General features: G+C 34.3%; 2 protein-coding genes across 2 annotated transcripts; one reads left to right on the top strand and one right to left on the bottom strand.

Moving 5' to 3' along the window:
• The first annotated feature begins 3,594 nt into the window (after window positions 1-3,594).
• On the top strand, window positions 3,595-11,064 carry LOC147409288 (2-oxoglutarate (2OG) and Fe(II)-dependent oxygenase superfamily protein). The gene is made up of 8 exons (XM_086427250.1): window positions 3,595-3,966; window positions 4,056-4,175; window positions 5,008-5,165; window positions 7,640-7,742; window positions 9,246-9,341; window positions 9,512-9,577; window positions 9,662-9,781; window positions 10,771-11,064. The coding sequence occupies exons 1-8, from the start codon at window positions 3,847-3,849 to the stop codon at window positions 10,855-10,857; spliced, it is 870 nt and encodes a 289-aa protein (XP_086283376.1). The 5' UTR covers window positions 3,595-3,846; the 3' UTR covers window positions 10,858-11,064.
• Window positions 11,065-13,075: 2,011 nt separating this feature from the next.
• Window positions 13,076-16,696, bottom strand: LOC147409289 (acyl-CoA-binding domain-containing protein 3-like). Its single transcript, XM_086427236.1, has 5 exons — window positions 15,707-16,696; window positions 14,371-14,476; window positions 14,142-14,248; window positions 13,963-14,033; window positions 13,076-13,410 (listed from the first exon to the last, which is right to left on the bottom strand). Exons 1-4 carry the CDS (start codon window positions 16,573-16,575, stop codon window positions 13,979-13,981), a joined length of 1,137 nt encoding a protein of 378 aa, XP_086283362.1. The 5' UTR covers window positions 16,576-16,696; the 3' UTR covers window positions 13,076-13,410; window positions 13,963-13,978.
• Window positions 16,697-21,848: the final 5,152 nt, after the last annotated feature.

Genomic DNA, 21,848 nt, shown 5'->3' on the forward strand with positions numbered 1-21,848 from the left:
TTATTTTTCTGTGGTTTAGAGTGAAGGAGTGGGAATTTTAATTTGTGACGCGTGGCTTGTAGTTGTTTGCACGGTGTTGATACAGAGCACATGATACCCAAATGAACACGTGTCCCTCAAAGAGTGGAGTTAAAGACGCTTGATTGCGTCAACCACGTGTCACATGTTTTTCTCACGTGCCACCAAATGGTTTGTGCACACTGGGCCAAATGAGCCAAGAACCATCTGATGGGGTCTTCTGGTGGAAAAAGTGTGTATGAGTTTGAGTCTCGAAACAGTGTCTACGAGAATCACTCCAATGGGTCTTAATTATGGGCTTGGTTCCTTGTGTGGATCCGAGAAAAAAAAGTTGATCCGGATCAGATATGGATCCATCAATGTATCTGCTTAGATCCAAATTATATTTTATCCTTTTTAAGTTTTTCAAAGTATAATTTTCTTCCTGTTCACCTGTCTCACTCTCTCTCTCTCCCACCTTCCTTCCTCTATTTTTTGTTTTTTTTTGTATTTTCCAGATGCAACCAAACAATGAAATTTTGGTTTTCCATCCTACCTGTTTTCCACTTTTATTTTTCAAAATCCATAGAAAAATGAATTTTCATGCAATCATAAGCGCCCTTAATTCACAAACAAAACTGAAATTGGTCGAAGTAAATCCAAAAGAAAAAAAAATAAAAATCAGGGAAGAAGTCAATAAATACTTTAGTATTTTGGGTACTTTCGACCCTACGAGTAAGATTAAAATAAAATAAAATAAAAAGTACTTTTCAAATATAAAAGTCAGAAGTAAAATTAAAAATCACAATTTATCAATAAGATCGTCACTTTAGATTTATAATAAATACTAGTGATCTAGCTACCTAATGTTCATGCATGTTCTGGGAATTAAAATAAGCAGTGAATAGAAACGTGAAGTTAACCAAAAGTTCGGCCATGTCTCAATCTGTGGCATCGGTTGAAAAGAAGCTTTGTGTTGATTCGTCCTAGGTGATGAAATTCGTCACTGATGCCCTAATTTCTGATTATACTGGAAGCATTTTCTTTTTATCTTGCCTGTCTGATTCTTTATTTTTCTCCATCTTTATTTATTTTTATTTTTATTTTTTTTAACTTTATTCAAATTTTCAATCGTTTTGGTGGTTTAGGTTTTTTATGTTTTTAATTGTAGGGATGAAGCCAAGTGCTTCTACTCTTAGAGATTCTGAAAGTTTAGGAAAAAAAAAGGGTGAAAACACACTCGACAAGGGGAGCTTGAATCTTGGGGTGCGTTGAAAGGATTGAAAGTAACTTTCACTGTCAATCAAATATAAAAGTTAAAATCAACTCTCACCCAAGCATTCGTGAGTTGAACTTTAGATAGTCGAACTTTCAAGAATTCAACTCTCAAGATGAACTTGTGATTTTTTTCCTTTCAAAATTTTGAGGGGTCTTATTAGTTTGTGTCCTTACGAAAAACATTTAGGTGCATTAAATACACATTGGCAATAAGCATTTGACGATATTTTTGAAAGGAATTTTAATTTTCAAGGTGTATTTAATGCACTTAAACGTGTATCCTAAGGACACACGTAAATAAAACCTTATTTAGATGTACATTTTCTCCCCTTTTTATGTGTTTTTTTCCGCTTAACACTGTTTACAAGCAAATGCAGCAAAATTTGATTAGTGCGCAAAACTTTTCAGTAAAGTGCATGCCACATGAGAATATTTGTCGCTTTAAAACTGAGTGATTGTGCGAATATAAGTGTAAGTTCACTTAATTTAAATTATTAATGTTTAATAATTATTAAAAAATAAAGAAATAAGTTGGGTTTCTACCAACTCGATAATCCTGACCATTGATTGGTGGACTAAACAGTCGATAAGCTGTTTGGTGTAGATTAGAGATCAAATTGAACGGTCTAGATTCGGAGCACATATTTTTTTTATGTAGTTCGCGCAATACAATAACATTCTTCTAATTTTGTATTATTAGTGGAGTTGGTAAGATTACACGGAGCAATTATTTCATCTTTCAAGAATCCGAATTTTTCTCGACAAAATAAAGGCTAAAGATGTTTGTCGACAAACCGTGAGATCCTTGTCCCAAGATCCAAAGTGCAGACCCTGAACCTTGAGATTGTACTAGAGTATGAACTTAAGGATGACAGCTTGCATGGACTGACGATGCACGCTTACATTATAAAGTAAATTATGCTAATTAAGGAATGGACAAAGTTAACACGGAACATCAAATTTCGATGATCCTCCATCAAATAAATTCCACGTGTCATTTATCCTTTTTTTTTTTTTTTTGGGATTTCATACTTCGTAGACCCATTAGTGTCTGATCAGTCCATTGGTGGACCGGCATGTGAAAAGGTAGGATGATTGGTGATTTCTAACCTTCAATTCAATTATAGTTCGGTTTGATTGGTGATTTCTAATCTTCATTACTGGAGAAGATAGGTTAAGGGGCATGCTATCACTTTGAAATCACAGATATCTCCAACATTTATCAGTGCTCTGTATCATGTAAAAGGAGGGGTTTTCTTTCAATTCATAAAGCACACCAGGGGCTCAAAGGTTTTTGGGTTTTGTTAACTTGTGCCCTAAGGGGACGCGTTAAAGTGCTTTAAATGCACTTTAGAAATCTATTTTTGGATAAAATATGCCTTAAAAAAAAGGAATTTCTTATAAAATTAAATACTCTCTAATCCTTATGTGTATTGTAGAGGCAAAAATCCATTCTGTTTGGACATCCCCAATCTTCTTTCTGATTCTTTTATGTTTGTGAATTCTCCGAGCTCTATCATTATCCTTTTTAGAAGTCTTTTTGAAATCGTGATATTCTAAGTTGAGAATTTTCACTCGATCAATGTGGCAAGTGCATAAAATCATAGATCTTTTTCTTCAAGATGTATAAAGAAAAAAGATCTACAACCTTGTGCACTTACCACATCAATCGAGTACAGATCAAATACAAATTTTCAAGTCAGAAACTCATTAATATTTGTTTTTGACTTGATAACTTTCTAACAACGAAATCCAATGACTTTCCCAGAGTTTTGAGCTCAACTGAACTTGAACTTGAAGCTAACCTTATACATTTTTGTCCCATCCTCCCTCTACCATCAACTTTAAATTGCCCTTCCCAGGATTTTAAATTCGAAGTGTCTTAATAAGTCGAAATCATGTGTATCTTCAAGAACACATGTCACCATCTTTGTTAAGAAACAAAATTCATATGTACACAATTGTTATTAAGAAACAAAGTTCATATGTGCACAATTGTTGGAATGTTTTCTTATACTTTACAGAAGAAATACAAGAGTTTAAATACAAGGAACAAGACTTATAATTTATCTTATAATTGAGCTATATATAAGGAAGGTAAGCTGTGCAATATAAAATATGGAAAGAGACAACTAAGTTGTATACAAGGAAAGTATTTAAAATATGGAAAAGGATAATTGATATCCTGTAATAATCTTTGGGCTCGTAGATTTGACCCTCATATGTTGTTTAAGAATTTTTCAAAAAATAATAATATCGTCAAATGCTTATATATTTAATGCACATAACGTGGGACACATGTTAGCAAAACCCAAAAAAATTTCGTCAATTTGAGTAAACATCAAGCGGACTTGGATGGCATTTTGAAACGTGGATCCTCTCGTAGAGTGGCAAATAGTGTACAAAGCCATTTCTTCGTAGATTCGCACTCGAACAGAAAATTCCCGCCGTTTATTGGTCTTTTTAGCAGAACTTGCACGACAATCAAATTAGCTTATATTTATTCTCTGTCTCTCTCTGTCTCTCTCTCTCAATCCATCCATAATTAAAGCTCGAAAGAGAGAATCACAGATGAAAGTCAAAAGTAAAGGAGGTTGGGGCCGAGGGACGAAGCTAGGGTTACCAATCGTCTTTCTCTTCTGCTCTGCTTTCTTCCTTGCTGGTTTCTTCGGATCCATACTTCTTTCTCAGGTATCAATCTTCGTTCTCTCCATTTTCTTCCAATTCGATATCCAGATCTATTCTCTGTTGATTTCCACTCGATTATTGATTCTTTGCAGGATTTCGCTGGCATTCGTCCTCGATCGAGGATTCAAGAATTAGTCAATGATGATCATGAGTACAAATCTTCGTTGCATGGTGAGACTGGAGATTCTTTTGTTGATTCAATCCCCTCACAGGTTCTCGATCTTGTTCTTTGAGCTTATTTACTAATCACTTGATAGATCAGTTGACTTGCGGTTATGTTGCATTGTATTTGATTTGTAATTGTGTGATACATGTTTTAATGTAGCGGTGACGGATCTGAATTTTATTTTGAAAATCATTCTTTGAGCTTTGTAGAAAAATAGAGTTTACTGATAAATTCTCGGATGATCATTACATGAACCTTAATTGGGTATTTATAGAGATTACATCAACTAAGATAAGATATAAAAAGTAAGCCTAATCAAAAAATCCTAATTAACATAAATAACTCTTAATATTTAAGTTTAAATATCTTACTTACCAATTATTCCTAACATAGAAATGGGAACGTTAGCATTTTTCTCCACATTCATTTTTCAATAATACCTATGCTCATTTTGTCTTTTAGTGGATAAGACTAGGGTATGTTGATCTTTTACAAGATAATGCTAAGGACATTTTAGTCTTTGGATTTAAATACTTTCTTTGTAATAAATGCTTTAGCAATCAATGTTAACAATACTTCTATAAATATATTAGTCTTTGACATAATAAATGCTTGTGTTTTACATAATGAATGCTAAGGGTATTTTAGTGTCTCTGGCATGCCAGCACACTGAAAAGTAAAAAACACCAAGGAAACTGAAGTTCATACTCATAAATCATAACTTCACCAAACTTTAATAAGGAATAAGTTAATTAAAATGGTTCTTAATCATCTCATTCTCATATAACCCGACAACTATTTTCCAACAGTTAGATTGCATTCTTTCTTCCTGATATCAATTCTTACATCAACATTTTTATTCTGACTTTTGAAAGCAGGTTTTGAGCTGGAAACCTCGTGCAGTATATTACCCTGGGTTTGCAAATGCAGAACAATGTCTAAGCATAATTGAAATGGTAAGGAAAGAACTTAAACCATCTACGTTGGCTTTGCGAAAGGGAGAAACTAATGAGAACACAAAGGGAATAAGAACTAGGTAACTTCTTTCACTTTTCCTTGCACCTGGTTTTCTGTATTTTAATCATTAAATGGATGGGGTGTAGCCAGTTTCAACTGTATGTAGTTATTAATAAAATGCTATAACCTAGCAAAAGTATAAAAACTGAAGCAGTAAATTGTAGTTGTATTGAGGTTCATCACAGTTGCAGGGAAATAAGATCAATTTCTCATAAACTTAGCTCATCATGGGGCTATATCATTTTGAACTCCATAATATAACCCATGCATATATCTTTAGACCAATATTTCCTCATTTTCTTTAGGCTGGCATCATAAAGTTTATCTATGAAATTTGGTGGTATCTTCATGCTCACTTCTAATGCCTTGCTTTAAATCTTACTATTTTTTTTTTTTGGATAGGTTTTAATGTTGTAGTATACTAGTGTTTGTTATATGAGGTGGAGATTAAGAAGGATTTTTTTTTTGATAAGTTGGAGATTAAGAAGATTGATGCCTCTTATTTAAAATCTGAAGATCAGTTAGGAGATTGTTTTACTTTGGCATTGGGTAAGGGATTGTTTCAAGATTTTTGTAATAAGCTGGTTTTGCTTGATATCTATACTGAAGGTTAATGGGGAGTGTCAATGTTGTAGAACTTGTTATATCATATATGAGGAGAGTAATGGTATTTAACCAAGTCTATTTGCATGTTCTCATAACCAACTATTTATGAGATAATAAAATCCTAGAACCTAACTTAAGACCTAAGAAATAAATCCTATTCATTCATTTAAAATAACATAAATATTTCCTTACAATACCTTTAATTTTTGTTACTTTTAATATAGCAAAATTTTCGATATATTCTTAGCATCCAAAACATCATAATCCTCCTAAAAATTGTGAAATAGTTGTTCTAGATCCCTGAACTAGCTTTCCAACACGTTTAACAATTTTCCAATCATATATCAAAATAGGAAGTCATGCCCGTTAAAAATTAAAGATATCTAAGCCCGGTGACATTTGATTGCAAATATGTTCTTTGATCTTCACATGGGATCTAGATTTTCGATTGCATCACCCTTCCTCAATATTAAACTCCTCCACCCTGCTTCTCTCAACCTTTTTGGATAACATTCTACCCAAAGCTTCTTCAACCACCAATAATAATAAGAAAGGAGAGAATTGACATTATCCACCTTTTCCACATTACCTTAGGTCAAAGAACTCCTAAAGAAATCTGACGAACTTCCATTGACTTCTAAACACCCTCTTACACTACAAGGAATCCTATACTATCTTTTGTGCTGAATTACTTTTCTTTTATTCTAACTCAATTATAACTTAAAAATTCCATTTAGTAAATACTCAACTGACGTATTCTAGAAACTGACCTATTCTCCTAATGTTCAAAATTTTGGGAGGGAAATGAATGTATTTGGTCTAGTAAAAGATAGAGATTTAGAAATCTGCCTGTATGGTCTTTTTTTTTTACTTTTGCATTACATTGCCACTTTCAAGCCTGGAGTAAGGAGGAGGGTTACGTCAGGTTGGTACCTGATGTAAAACTTTGCCATCTCCTGAATCTTGATTATTTGTTTCATTCAGTAAACAAACTTGACTGGAGGAAGAAGGTTCATTCAGCCAACCTCAAAATTTTGGGATAAGGCTTGATATGATGGAAGTATAGAAATTAATGAAAATACCACTTTTGTGAAAACAATTAGTGATATGTGTTGCACGTTCCCCGGGACTAGTCCTTGGACAAGACCATGGTCTATGGACTGGGCAAAGCCCATATACGGGCCTGGTCCACTGCCTACAGGGATACCCGGTTATCAAAAAAAAAAAAAAGTTAGTGATATGTGTGAACTTTTCTATATTGTGTGATACTGGAACAATAAAACTAATTTTGTTGATGTGAAACTTGGGTTATTGCTTCAAGAAAGCCTAGAAATGAGAAGCATTATAGACATGAAATTTTGCCCCACCCTTGCCACTACCAAAGCGTTAGAGACATGCTTTTGTGTTTTCATAGTTTTCCTTTCAAGAAGGTCAACCTAATGTTTGAGTTTATAGTTACTTAAAATCAATCAAACGGGTCAAACTCCATACCGTAAATTGGACGGGGTTGCAGCACACTTTGCCATTTTTCTGAAAATTTTCATTCACCTTTCTAATAGACATGCTTTTGTGCCATATTGATAGTTTAATGCCAGTACTTCCTATTTTTGTGCTATTTTCTTAGCACATTTTACACATCCTAATATCTTGTAAATTAACTTTGTGAGATGTTAAACTTCTAACCCTAGTTTCAATTTTTATATTAGTCTTTTTTAGGAATTGAGTTTATTATTTTAATTTTGTTGTGATGCATAGTGTTGATTCTGCAGATAGGTGGCCATAATAACAGAGAATGCCTTGACTTATTTAATGTATTGTGATTTGAGATTGGTCCACTGCATTTCAGGAAAGTTGATCACTGTTAGCTTTTACATTTTTGGTAAACAGTTCAGGCACATTTATCAGTGCATCGGAAGACAAAACTGGAATCTTGGACCTTATCGAGAAAAAAATTGCAAGGGCTACAATGATTCCAAAGAATCATGGAGAGGTAACTTTGGCAAAATCCAGATTCCTTTCATTGGGGAGGTTCATATGCTTTTGACAGCTCTTATGAAGTGCAGGGAAGCTGTGTAACTTTGACACAATATGTATATTGATGATGATATGGATATGAAGTGTCAAGAACACATACCCCAGCACATTCACTTTCCAACATGTTTGTGCAGTTTATTCCATATATGCAATTTGTCAAATAATACAGTTCTTAAATATGAACTATTGTCATTATATATGCATGAAATTACACAAACATTCCATAACTAATAACTGAAAGCTTGTTATATAATATTTTAAGATGTCTGAATAAGGATGTTGGAGTATGTCCGCCACATGAGAACATGTGGTGTTGAGATAGGTCGCAGATAGTGAAGCAATATGATGACTTCTAGTGCATAGATACGGCTTTGGAACAATGAGAATATCGAACCACATTTCTCTTCCTTTTAAAAATAATAATAATAATTCTGGCCTTTTTGGTCCAATCAAAACCACCTGTGGCTTATATCTTGAAATCCACCAGTATCTTAATTTTTGCAAATTTTGGGAATTTGTCTTTTGCATGTCTTCCTGTGTACTCAAGGCGAGTGCCTTAGGTGGACCTCAATGCGGGGCGTACTGAAGGCACTTTAATACATGTGAGACGAGACAGTTTATCTGAGGCATGTGCCTTGACCACGCCTTAGTCAAGGTGCAAGGCACACCAGACATGCGCCTTTCTAAAAATGAATTAATTTATTTAATTAAGAAACTAATTTCAGATTTTATTGTATACTTTTTACATACAAAATAAAATTTATCTGGAAAGTTTAATTTTTTACTATTAAAAATATTGAATTTTACATTTGGTGATTTTTATTTAGCCAAGCATGTTTGGTCTTAGTTGACTTAGCCCAATAAGGGTATCGGACTAGTCTAAGGTTGTGTCAATCTTTTTAGGGTCTAGTTAGTGCTCAACCAAGCCTGACCAAAACCCACCCATTGATAACCATAGTTGTTGTTCTGCCTTAGCAACAACAACACATGTTGAACCCAACTTCATTTGCTAACTACTGACCCTTATCCAAAAACAAAACAAAAAAACACATGTTGTTAGCCTACTTTTACTTCTTTTTTTCCCCTTCTTTTTATTCTCCTTATACCTCTTTACTGTTTCTTTTACTATTGATCGTTCTTCTTCTTGAAGTGTTGAATATAACTTATTTGTAAAAACTCACATTTATACATGTTATAATGATAAAATATCTAGAAACCACATTTCACTATTTTATTTTTTAATTTTTATAATTTTATTCTGCCTTTACTCAGGCGTGCACCTCGCCTTCCGCCTCAGGCATTAGGAGGCCTTTGCACCTTAAGTGTGCCTTTCGCCCTTAACTACACTGACGTCTACCATGTTATTGGCATACTATTCAATTATTTCTGCCTTTAAAAGTAGTTAACATTTTATTTCAGGGTGTTTGTAAAATAATTCAAGGATATCACCATGTTGCAGGCTTTCAATGTCCTGCGTTATGAGGTTGGTCAGAGATATTTGTCTCATTATGATGCATTCCACCCAGATGAATATGGCCCGCAAAAGAACCAAAGGGTATATACTAAGCATGATTGTTTACTAACCTTATTAGTTTGAGGCATAAACATACATACATACATACATTAGTTTTCACATGCTTGGTTTTTCAACAAAAATATCTGGTCATTTGCGAATTTATAACTACTACAGAATTATAACATCAAACTCCATTAACCTTCATGTAGATGGCTTCCTTCTTGTTGTATCTATCTGATGTTGAAGAAGGTGGTGAAACTATGTTTCCTTTTGAGGTAAGATAATCAGGAAACTTTTGTTTCTTTCTTTTCAACAGTTCAACATCAATATAGCTGGTTATTTTATGTGTTGATGCGCAGAATGGCTTGAATATGGACAGCAGCTATGATTACAAAAAGTGTATTGGTTTGAAGGTGAAACCACGCCAAGGGGATGCACTTCTATTTCACTCTTTGTTCCCAAATGGTACAATTGATCCGGTAATTTTTCTTAGTGCTTTTCGTTTTTCTTTCCCTATAGATAGCGTTTACAAGGTGGGTTTGAATGGTAGGACATTTTCCAAAATATTAGAAAAAATAAATAAATAGATAACTGAATAGTAAACAATTAAAAAAATAACGATGATGGTAACAATACTAATCGAATGGCTACAATTTGAAATTGTTGTATCACAAGCTCATGATATGGATTCTTGGTGAAGTCTCTAACTTAGCTAGATATAAACTTCACTTCATGGAAAAGTACAGGCAGGGATGGCCTCCATATGCAGTTATTATTATCTATGGATTTTGTATTTCAAAAGTAATTATTAATATTTTTCCACGGAAGTTGATAGGAACAAATTTGTACAATTTATATGTTTGATACTGCACTTCTAATGAACATAAGCTAATGGGCGTTTAGTGACATTCAACAATTTGGCCATTTTTTTCAGGAAAAAAAAATTTATTAAGGGAGAAAATGATAATAACAAAGAAGACAAATCCCCCCCCCCCCCCACCTTCTCCTTACTATCAGCTAATGATGATAGTGGAATCATTCCTTGAGTGAGGTTCAGTTGAAATTTTAAAGAGTTGATCTACCCCCGCCCCCCCCTTACTTTGCCACACACACACACACAGAAGACCTTGCACATCACTCATGGAAAGTTGCATCTAACGTAACTCATCACCATGGGTCCACACAGGGATGAATCAATGGCTGATTTTTTATGAGAATGATCTTCATAACACATTCAGGAATATCCTAATGAAAAGTATCTTACAGGTTGAACAATTGCTGACAGTTCATTTCACTGTTATGTTAGTAACCCAACCCAAACCCGAAAGGAAATCATAAATTCAGTTTGGGTTTGGTTTTAGTTGAAGGTTCAGTTTTAGGGGTGGTTCCAACCTGGCTCGAATTGCCTAGTACTGTTTTTTTTTCTCCTAACTCTTACCGTGACCATATATGTTGCATGTTTGTGCAGATGTCACTTCATGGGAGCTGTCCGGTAATTAAAGGGGAGAAATGGGTTGCTACAAAGTGGCTAAGAGATCAAGATCAAGAAGAATAAATATATATATACAAGCAGTTGGGTGAGTAATTTAATAAAGTTTTTATGCCCCCTTTTGCCCAACCATTTTACATTCCCTTTTTGATTATATCCAAATTCGTGAAATGTAATTTTGGATCATTAGCATTTTTGCTGCCACGTTTTTTCATCGGAAGACAACATAGAGGATGCAGTATCAGTTTCTTTTATATCATTGTCTTTATATCACATCACGATGGATTGCAATTCAGACCTTTATGTTTCAGGTCTCATATCTATGGGTATTTTAGTAGTAAAGTATGCGAGATAGAAAAGACAACTCCCGTCTTTTAGCTGAAGATAATAACAATTTAGCATAGAAACGATCAACCAATATGATGTTCCATGTGGTTTGCATGTTGAGGACCATCCAATGGTATGTGCCTTGGGATGCTGGTTTGCCATGGCTAGCAGAAACACTGCTCAATTTTCGTCACCCACATTCCCATCTTTATGGGATAATGAACTTGAAAGACAATGCAGGTTGTGTGAAGAAGCTTTGCACCACATCACTTACTTTGTCTCCACTTAGTGCAACACGCGTAGGTCATGATTTGCAAATAGCTTAGAAAACAGGAATGTTGATACCACAACGTAGGTTCATAACCTGCCTTCACCCACTAATTACTAATCACTAACCCATTGGCATATCAAAAAACACAATCAGAAGGTATAATGATAGAGAAATCGTCAGAAGAAAACTTCTACTAACGATCTGAATAGCTTCGTACAAAGTAAGCAGCAGTACACCAATATGTTACAAGGCAATGTTGCTTGGTCCTGTAGAAAACGCCTGATAGAGCATTAAAAGTTGAATCCAATTATACTGGGCCTAGAGGCGACCCAAGCCCAATACAAAACACAGGAAGAAAGGCCTTGCACATACGACATGAATGGACTTCTCAGACCTAGACATATATATGCACGTGACCATATAAATAGGGGTGGCAATGTATACGGTTTTGTCATGTCCGTATCGTGTTGAGGAAGGGTATTTTGAAAATTTACCCAACCCAAACACGACCGATGTAAACCCATTTAGTTAAACATGTTGGAATGTGTCACATTCAGGTTTACAAATTTAACCTGTGAACATGACACGATTATGACCCAAACAAAACCATATACACAATTGTGAGTCAACCATTATTATAACCTGTATCTACCAACCAACCATTAACATAAATTATCACAAGACATAATTCAAGTTTCACCACAATATACATATAAACCATTAAATGAGTTATATACAGGTTGGATTGTATGCGGGTCAACACAATATATTAATGACATGATAACTAAACATTTCAAAGCAGGTAAGATGGGTTGAATGTCCCTAACCTTAGCACAACCCCTTTAATAAACGAGTTGGATAGGTCGACATGATTATGACAAGAACACAGTTAGGCTCAACCCAAACCCGTTAACTTCATGTCGTTTCTGCCCGTCATATTCAAATTACCACCCTTAACTATATATCCATTATCATGACAAAGGGGGGCGACATAGAGGAACTACTTGGAATAGCAAAGTAACAGCAGCCAAAGTGAAGGAAAGGCTACCGGTGTGCCAAAATGAAACATTGCAAATTATAACTACATTGTGTTGGCATGCAACGACCTTAAAGAGATCTTGCACGTTTTTGAAGAATTATTAAATACTTAAATCCATATGCAGGAATCTCTCCCTTAGTAACGAAGTCAGGGTTTGGGAATAATTCAGCAATACAAAGCTTTGGAAAAAAAAAAATCCACAAAAGATCGATTAAGTCAGAAAAACATTGGATAAATTTTATATAAAAAAAAAATATGTAAAAAAATATATATTTCATATACTAAATAATAAAATAACACTTAAAAAATACTAAAAATAAAAATAATTAGTGATTTAAAAAAAATTGTTGATTAATCTTGATTTTTTTTTCAGAAACTTTGTAACTTTTTAAAAAAATTGTGATTTAATTGACAAAATTTAAAATCGTGATTTAATCGCAATTTTTTGTTACTGCACTTAGTAAGAGAGAAAGCACTGTTCCATAAATAATAATAAATAAATAAAAACTTGTTGGTATGCCCCAAAATATATTGTCCAATTTAAACAGAGGACGAAAGGTAAAGAAGTTAAAAGAGTCTTTTGGCATACTGTACACGTAATTCCAATGTTAAATTAAGAAAAGTGAGAAAGAAAGTGCAAAGAAGGGGAACGAAACAAACAAAGCATTAATGGATAAATAAATATTCCAGAATAACAATTACTTACACGTAATTCAATATGTAAATTATACTCATCAACATCACACAGCCAACAAAGTTAAGGAAACACATTTAGTCATACTATACTGCATATATACAACACGTAAATATATATATAACACATACGAAACAATTACAGATTATAAAAGCCTCCAATCCTTGCGCACGCCGGCCATAAGAGAGATTATTCCAAATTAAGGCCAGGAGAGGAAAACCCAGCAGAAGTTCCCATGGCTGGGTAGAGCAAGGAGCCGCACCCGCAGAACAACCACCCATTTATTGCCTGAAAATTTTAAACAAAACCAACTCATAATGAATAATATTTTGAATTTTAAACATTACTCAAGGAAATGATGTAATTATAGCATTAATTAGTGTCTTTGGCCTTTTTGGCTCTCAATAGCTAAGTATGTGTCCTTTTGGCCTTCTTCTCGGGGCAAATTCCTTCTCACTGGTGTTATCACATTGATCATTTTTAAATGAAGGCATGGGGTGAGGCACATGAACACACCTTTTTAAATGAATGTTAAAGATAAAGATGAATAAATACAATAATAATTTTAGTATATAAGAAGAAAACCATTGCTCCATCACAAGGCAAGCTTCAAGGAATGTAACTGGTTACACATGACCAAACCATCTCCCTCTTATCTACCATGTCATCATTTTATTTGTCGACTTTTAAAATTCAAAATTGTATAAATAAATAAATAACCCAAATAATGCTTACTGAATGAGCAATTATTTGCAAAGACTATTCCCTACGCCAAAGAATAAGTCAAGAGGATAAGGTCTTTAAAAAGAAATGTATCAATAAATGAATTCACAACCATACTCTGTTCACAGGTTTTTTAGACCTCCCCAAGAGCATCATGTCCTTCAGCAAGAGACTCAACTTCTGGTTTCCTGCAATGGAATAATGGCAAGAAAAAGAAAAAATCAAGAACGTGAAAACAATTTCAAATTCGATTACTTTTACATTTATCAAAAACAGAAATAACATTTCACAACTACCTTTCATTTTCAGGTAGGTGGTGTAGAGATGAACTTAAATCACGAGCTCTTGTTCCAAACTCTACTGCTTCGGGAGAATCATTGTTTTTGCCCTGTTTACCGTCTCCCTGTATAAAGAATAACATCCAAGAGAACATGAGTCCACCATTACCATCACAAGAAGAGTTTAACCAAAAATAAATAGCATTTATCCCAGAAGCAGAAGCAGCAGCAGAAGAAGAAGACTTACTTCAGGGTTTTCTCCCATCCACCCAGGGATGCCATCCGACAAAAGAGTGATATACTGCTCCATAGCCACTTCTGGACTCATGTTCCCCAGCCGTTGCCAAGCATTCCTTGCACAACGTAATCAGTGCCCTCCATCACTCACACATAGCAGCTCTCTACCCTGTTATTATAACTAGCAATCAAACTACACCCTGAAATTTGCCTGAAGGGTTGGTCCCTAGGTGTTCACTAAGTCAATCTATCTGTTTGAATTTCGCAAAACCTTCTGGTATAATTTCAGCTTATCTGGGTTCATTATAGTAAAGGGTAACATTGCTAGAAAGGAGCGAAATGGGCGAGTTTTTCAAGGCAATGTCATTGAGGTGAACGAGTTTGGTATCAGCAATTTAGTGCTCATTTTCTTTTTGTGCAAGCCTTTCAAAAAAAAGTCAAGGGCTTTTACTTCGAGGATTTTTTGTTAGATGGGAGCTTGTTTGTAAGTAGGAAAGAGTTAATTGTTGTTTGCTTTGTTTATGCTCTCCGTTATGAAAATTTAGGTGTAGCTCTTCTTAACCTACTTTTGTACATTCTTTCTTCATTAAATGGTGGTATACTTATCTATCAAAAAACAAAAAAAGGAACAAGGAGTAGGCTTCATCAGGAAAAGCCCAAGAGCTTCATCTTGAACTTAGCACTAAAGAACCTAATGTTGTGATGGGACAATATGTGTGAGGAAACAGTAAGAATCTTCTTCCCTTTGTCAGGCTTCCATCCCACCCACAAGTGATCATTTCTTCTATGGTTTCTTTCATACCCTTTTTACCCAAATTGTGTCGATTACTTTTTAATAATAAATAGTATGTTCTCATTTATTATAATCTTGGTTTTTGTTGGTGTTATTTACATTTTAGGTTATCGCTAGTTCAATTCACTTGTGCGTATATATATATAACTCAAGCATGCATGTTACAAGTACAACCCCAATGTTAACTAATTCTAAGAGTAAATAGAAAAATTTTATAGATTAAATATAGACACACATATGAAGATGAAGGAAGATTAAGAGGCCTAATCCAATTTTTTTTTTTTAAATTTATCTTCACTATTTAGTTCATCGAACACAAACCCAGTACAAACTATATCTTGAACTACCAATTACATTCTGTCTAGTAGGAACAAATCTGGTAACATAGGGTTACCCGTCCAAATATTCACGAGGTTCAACATACACTCTGCATTATAAATTTTCCTAACAGATTCAAACAATTAAGCAAGCACATAAAGCAATAAATTAAGCAATTCCCAAACTTTCAAGCAATCAAAATAAAAAATAAGAAAAGTTCAGGAAATTTCACTACCACTTTGCGCGGGCTGACATCATCAACGCTATGGGTGGTGACTCATGGCAAGGCCCTTCAGTGGCCACCTTGTGAAACCCATACAACTGCATCTCCACATCACTCCCAAGCCTCGACAATCGATCGTCGTTTTTACTAGAAGCAACAAATGCCGAAGCGGAAGCAAAAACCTTCTCTATCTCACTTCTCTCAATCCCCTCCCAATCATCATCATCGTCACTAAACAAACCCTCCTTCATCTCACCATCTACTCTGCCTTTCTCTCCTCCAATTTCAAATTCCTCAACTTTATCATCCTTTGAGACAATCTGTTCTTGTTCAGCCAATTCTACGCCAATTTCGATAACCTCAACCTTATCTTCCTTTTCCCCGACCAATCTCTCTTCCAACACACGAGATAGGGTTTCATTATCTTTCACAGTAGATCTTCCATCCATCGATTTATCATCTAATCCAACAATCTTCACCTCTTCTTCTTCCTTTTCTTCCTCCTCTCTAATTGCCCTAAAATCAACCGATTCACAAACTTCTTTCCCAATCTCTTCCTCTCCATGAACAATCTCCGATCCTTCAAGAACCGATTCACCTTCAAACTTCTCAACCTTCTCAACTTCTCCTCCAACAATAAATTCAACTCTTCGTTCCGTCTCCAACACCAAATTCCTCACCTCATCTTCAAATCTCCTCTCCTCCACAACCACTCCTCCATCATCAAATTCACAAATCTCCCTCTCTTCCTTCCTTGATCCTAACCGAATCTCCTCCTGCTCGTTGTCCGCAGAGGACACCCCAGAGATTAGTTTCGCGAAAAGGAAAGCTAAAGCCAGAGAAAAAACAGCAGTAAAAAATAATCCCAGAAAAAACTCCATTGTTTCTGCTTCGTCTCTCTGACTCTCTCTGTGTACGAAAGATTTTAGAGAGAGAGAGAGAGAGAGGATAGAGAGAGATGGGAAAGTGGGAGAATTTAATTATAGAGAGAGAATTTTGAGGAAAGCATATTCTATTGGAAATGGAGTGGGGCCCACATTCTTGCTGGGTGAGATCATAAAGGGAGGTGCGTCTCCACCTCCATCACAAACCTACAAAACAAAGACTGATTAGCGACGGTTTTGTGTTACATATACCAGGTGCCAGATTTAACATTTTTTGTATTTTTATGTAATAGTTTGTATCTCGCTTGCCACAAATGGGTCATTATTTTACAAATTTGGTAGTATTCTCCATAGGGTCTTCTTAGTGCACATGTTAAGGTACAATAAATACACCTTAGGAATATGCATTTTAGGGTATTTTAGTATATTAAAAAATATTTTTTTGAATGGCATTTTCGATACAAAGTTCAATTTCCCAAGTGTATTTATTGCACTTTAACATGACCATTCTCTACATTGTATCTTTCACAATTTGGTTTGTCCAATTCAATCATAAAATTTAATGAATTATTATGATTATATTCGCAAATTGGTTCGTATAGATTTATTGCATTACATGAATCGAGTACAGCCCATTTCACAAAATGGTTTGTTATGTATTAATTCATGATTCAATTTAGTACGAATGAACAAAATAATGAGTTGTGATTTTCTCATCCCCCCTCTCCCCTCTCCCCTCTCATTTGACATACAGTCCATGACGTAGCATGAGCTAGAACCATAGATTTTTAATCAAGATACACAATTGTGCATCTCCATAAATATGTGTAGTTGTGTATCTTGAAAAAAAAACTATATGGTTTTAGCACACGCCACCTCAACTAGCATATGTCAGAGAGAGAGAGAGAGAGAGAGAGAGAGAGAGAGAGAGAGAGAGGGGGGGGGGGACGTCAGAAAATCATTATTCTATAATAATATATGGCTTAAGAATATAAAACTTAATTGGTAATTTAGTAGCCCTTGCTCTTAAACCTTGACATGACTTTTTGAAAGCTGGTTGGACATTGTGAAATTGATAGAATAACTTCTATGGTGAGAGAAAATACAACCAAGCTATGAACATTACATTAGTGGATATATGATTAAGATACAGACTAAAGTGAATCCGATGGTGACACATGTCATCTTGAGATATGAGATAGAATATGTATATTTGTGAATTTTTCTAACCTAAATATCGAGACGGAATGACTCATTCAAAGTCCAATAGTTAAGTTTAATGTCATTTTAAATTTGAGTTTGCCTTCTCAATCAGTAGTTGTGTTCTTCGATAGGAGTCAATTATGAACTTGGGATAATGTACGCAGTGATGTGAGGGGAGAGCACATGCTCGAGCATTTAAGTGAACATTTAACACTTACCTAACTAATATAGCGAGGAAAAAGACCTTACTAAGTCTCATCCACCGTCAAAAAGATCTCGAGATGTATAAAACAAGTCATTGAGATTTAAGTAAAAAAGAAAATTGCCTTGAAGATATCTAACAAAGAAAATATCACTCACAGGCATGCCTAACTACAAACAAACACAAACTAAAAAAGGCTAATGTGATCCACAAAAACACGGAAACAATGACCAAATAAACCATACCATATAAGGGAAGGCATGGTGAGAAGAGCTTAAGAGTATAATGAGAAGATGAGTATTGTAGGGTCTTCCATTGAGTTATAAAAGGTGTGACAATTGACTAGGCATCATAGTGGAATTATAGGGATACTTACGAAAAAGTGATCAAGTTTTGACGAATTTATGATTCCAACTCACTGTTCATTTTAATTACCAAAGAATAATAATGATCATCAAGGTACGCAATTTTGGTACATAGTTGGGTAAGCAGCTGACATGGCAAGAGTACAGAACCACACATCTTTTTCCTGTGTATCCCGAAGAAAAAATCTATGATTTTATGCCCTTGCCACATCAGCCACATACCAAAACCATATGCATTCATCATGACTCATTACCAAAATGTGAACAATAACAAATAAAAGTGACTATTTCACAAGTTTAAAGTGACCAATTGGAAATGTCACTATAAACCTGCAAAATAGGCATTTTTAAAAACGTTGAATTCGTTATCGTTTTGAATTTTTTTTAATGAAAACATGATCATTCACATTTTGGTAACTAAAATGAACAGTTAGCCGAAATTGTAAATAACTCATTTTCAACTCGCGAAATGGTAATTCACCTGGAATTATAAGTACTCCTCGGACAAATAAACTCGACCTTACTGCTCATAATATGCATTTTGAGGAGTAACAAAGATAAATTTATTCTACAATTTTTTTTTCAAGATATTACCAAAGTAAAGGGAGCAAACAATGACCAAATTAATATTTGAAGAGATTGAGAAGGATTAATGAAAATATAATGCTTCTTAGACAAAACTTATATATAATGATCAAAAGATGCTCTACACCCTAAGATATTTGCACTCCACACTCCCACGTTCTAGTTCTCATCCTTGCACCATTACCCACATTTTGATTTCTAAGGTTTTAATTAGATTAACATATACCACTCCTAACAAAAAATAAGTTAACATATATTAGTATATTTTAATTAGGATGTAATATTAGTTAGGCTAACTTGGTGTTAGAAGTCTCTTTATAATTCTCTTTTAACTCCAAGTAGTTTGTTGAATTAAAGCTGAGAATATCCTTCACTTTCTCTTGGTGTTGCTTCAAAACCTTCCTCTTGAAATTCTATTGCAAGGTGCTTTCTTTTCTATCGATTCGACTTTCTCCATCTTTCATGAAGCTTATTAGATGAGAAAGAAAGAAAGAAAAAAAAACAATGTGTTATAGTAAAATACCTTTCTTCTTGGACATTCATGAAATAAAATGATATCTTGGCCTTGAGTTCGAAGGAATGGTATTCTCGGGGTTGAACTTGATGCTATCTTCATCTAAGAAATTGCACAAATTTATCTTAAAGTGTAGCTTGTTAATCATTTCTTTCGCAACAAATTTAACTTTCCTATCTTTATCTTTTTGCCATAATATATGGCTATTCTCCACCCTTTACCGTTGTACTAAAACAAATGTTTTGCCTCCAATCTTCTTTTCATATCACATAAGCACCTTTGCGACCACTATCTGCTTCAAAACAAATAGGTCCAACGCTTTGATCGACCTTTATTTATTTCTCATGGGACCGACTAGTTGCTCACCACCCACTAACAATTACTCCTTCCCTTAAATTTTTTCCTTTGCACTCCATTTGGATGATTGCAGTCAAAATAAATCATATATATATATATATATATATAGGGTCAGGTTCAAAGGACAACCATTTCTACACACATATAGACAACGTGTTTTGTCTTATATGGGAAAAAATGTTTGGAATGGACTGATTTTTTGTGAGGATGATCTCTGTGATGAGGAGATCATCCTTGCCAAAAATCAGCTCATTATGAAACTTCTAGACCGTCCAATTTTTGTTGAAAAATTATAGACCGTCCAATTTTTGTAAATCAATTTTGATGGGGTTACAAGTTTTGGAATGGGATGATTTTTTGCCAGGATGATCCCCTCATCACAGAGATCATCCTCACAAAAAACCAGTCCATTCCAAACATTTTTGCCCATATAAGACAAAACACGTTGTCTATATGTGTGTAGAAATGGTTGTCCTTTGAACCTGACCCATATATATATATATATATATTGCACTCTTTTGCTTATTGATTTTTGTTTTTTGTTCATCTGCAACCGTGCTCAAATGAATTATCGTTGGTTCAATAAATTTTATAAGAAATACTTGATCGTATAACAAGCATGTTTACAATTTACACAAGCAGAGAAGTTGAAGTCAGGAGAAGGTGAATAATCCTAAATCTTGACATTATCGATAATGAAGTGCAATTAGTGAATTAAAATGGAGGTTATAAAAAAATGTTATTTTTCAACGTTGCTGTGCTACTAGTTAGTTCCATTTCTCATTCGTCTGTAGTTTTTTTTTTTTTTTTCTAAATTCATATTTTATTTGAAAAATACGAAGTGAATAATTAAATTCTTCCACATTTATAGCATTGGAAAAGAGTAACGACAACTTTTCTTTTGAAAGATATTTCTCACAAATTGATGCATTGGTTGGATTCTCAATCTCTTATTGAATTTTTTTGCGGATTACCTAACAATTAGTTGTAGTCAAACGTACATTAATGCAGTATATTGAACTAGACAATAACATGGTAATGAGCAATAACATTTAAGCACCTACTTCTTTCGCTTAAGAGTGACTTTTTATACTTAAATCTCGAGGTCTTGTTGTACGCACCTCGAGGTCTTTTTAACGGTAGATGAAATTTGGTAAGGCTTTTTTTCCTCAATATCTTACTAAGTTTAGTAAGATTCTTTTATTATTCTTCCATTTTGTTCCACCAAAGACCCCCTCAACTCGACTATAACAAATTGGATTTTTCTTTCTCCAAGACTATCTATCATTCAAAGAAACTATAAGACTTGATGTTCAACCCTAGAAATAGTTCAAGATCCATTTTCCCAAAATAGAGATGATTTTCTATTACAATTAATTATGATTAGTTAGTTTTGTCCATAGATCGTAAGGTTGTCAATTGATCAGGTCGAATCAGAACCAAATCCAATCCATTCACATTCGATAACTCCATATGTAAATTGAAGATTTTGTTTGTGATAAGGATCTGACTCAATAAGGATTCAATTTGATAATCTATCGGATCAGTTCTGGATCGATCTTTTCCTGATCCATGGATTTAATTACATGTGCCTCAATTGATTTTATAATCAAGAATACATCAATTTTTTTATGAAAATGAAGATAGCAAATTATATGTAATATTAGTGAGATAAATGAAATATTCTTTGAGTGCGAAATAATAATGTATAGGTCCGTATGTCGGCGCTTTGCATAATTTTTTAATATAAGATGAAAGGCAACTTCATTACTTATATTGATTTAAATAATTCAACACATTAAATACATTTTTTTTAATGGGCGGCTAAACGGGTTCAAAGTCAAAATAATTAACTGGGTCTAAAGGGTTGTTTGGATTAACGAACAAGGCTATGGGTCGGGCTGAACTATGCCCAAATTCGGATCCACTAATTGACGAGTGTAACGGCTTTAGAGTTATTTTATTCAGTATAATGTTGCAACTGGATGCATCAGATATTTCCCTCTGGAGAAAATGTAACGTTAGAAACCCGAGGATTCGCATC

Source organism: Akebia trifoliata, chromosome 2 (genome assembly GCF_017979445.1).
Source record: "Akebia trifoliata isolate Shusen 1 chromosome 2, ASM1797944v1, whole genome shotgun sequence".
Lineage (NCBI taxonomy): Eukaryota > Viridiplantae > Streptophyta > Magnoliopsida > Ranunculales > Lardizabalaceae > Akebia > Akebia trifoliata.

Bases quoted from the DNA above. Each gene is read 5' to 3' on its own strand.
- LOC147409288 (XM_086427250.1), top strand. From the start codon at position 3,847: ATGAAAGTCAAAAGTAAAGGAGGTTGGGGCCGAGGGACGAAGCTAGGG. The intron at 4,176-5,007 runs GTTCTCGATCTT...TTTTGAAAGCAG, and splicing joins TTGATTCAATCCCCTCACAG to GTTTTGAGCTGGAAACCTCG. The intron at 9,342-9,511 runs GTATATACTAAG...ACCTTCATGTAG, and splicing joins GCCCGCAAAAGAACCAAAGG to ATGGCTTCCTTCTTGTTGTA.
- LOC147409289 (XM_086427236.1), bottom strand. From the start codon at position 16,575: ATGGAGTTTTTTCTGGGATTATTTTTTACTGCTGTTTTTTCTCTGGCT. The intron at 14,477-15,706 runs GTAGTGAAATTT...ACGTTGTGCAAG, and splicing joins ATGTCAGCCCGCGCAAAGTG to GAATGCTTGGCAACGGCTGG. The intron at 14,249-14,370 runs GTAAGTCTTCTT...TTCTTTATACAG, and splicing joins GGATGGGAGAAAACCCTGAA to GGAGACGGTAAACAGGGCAA.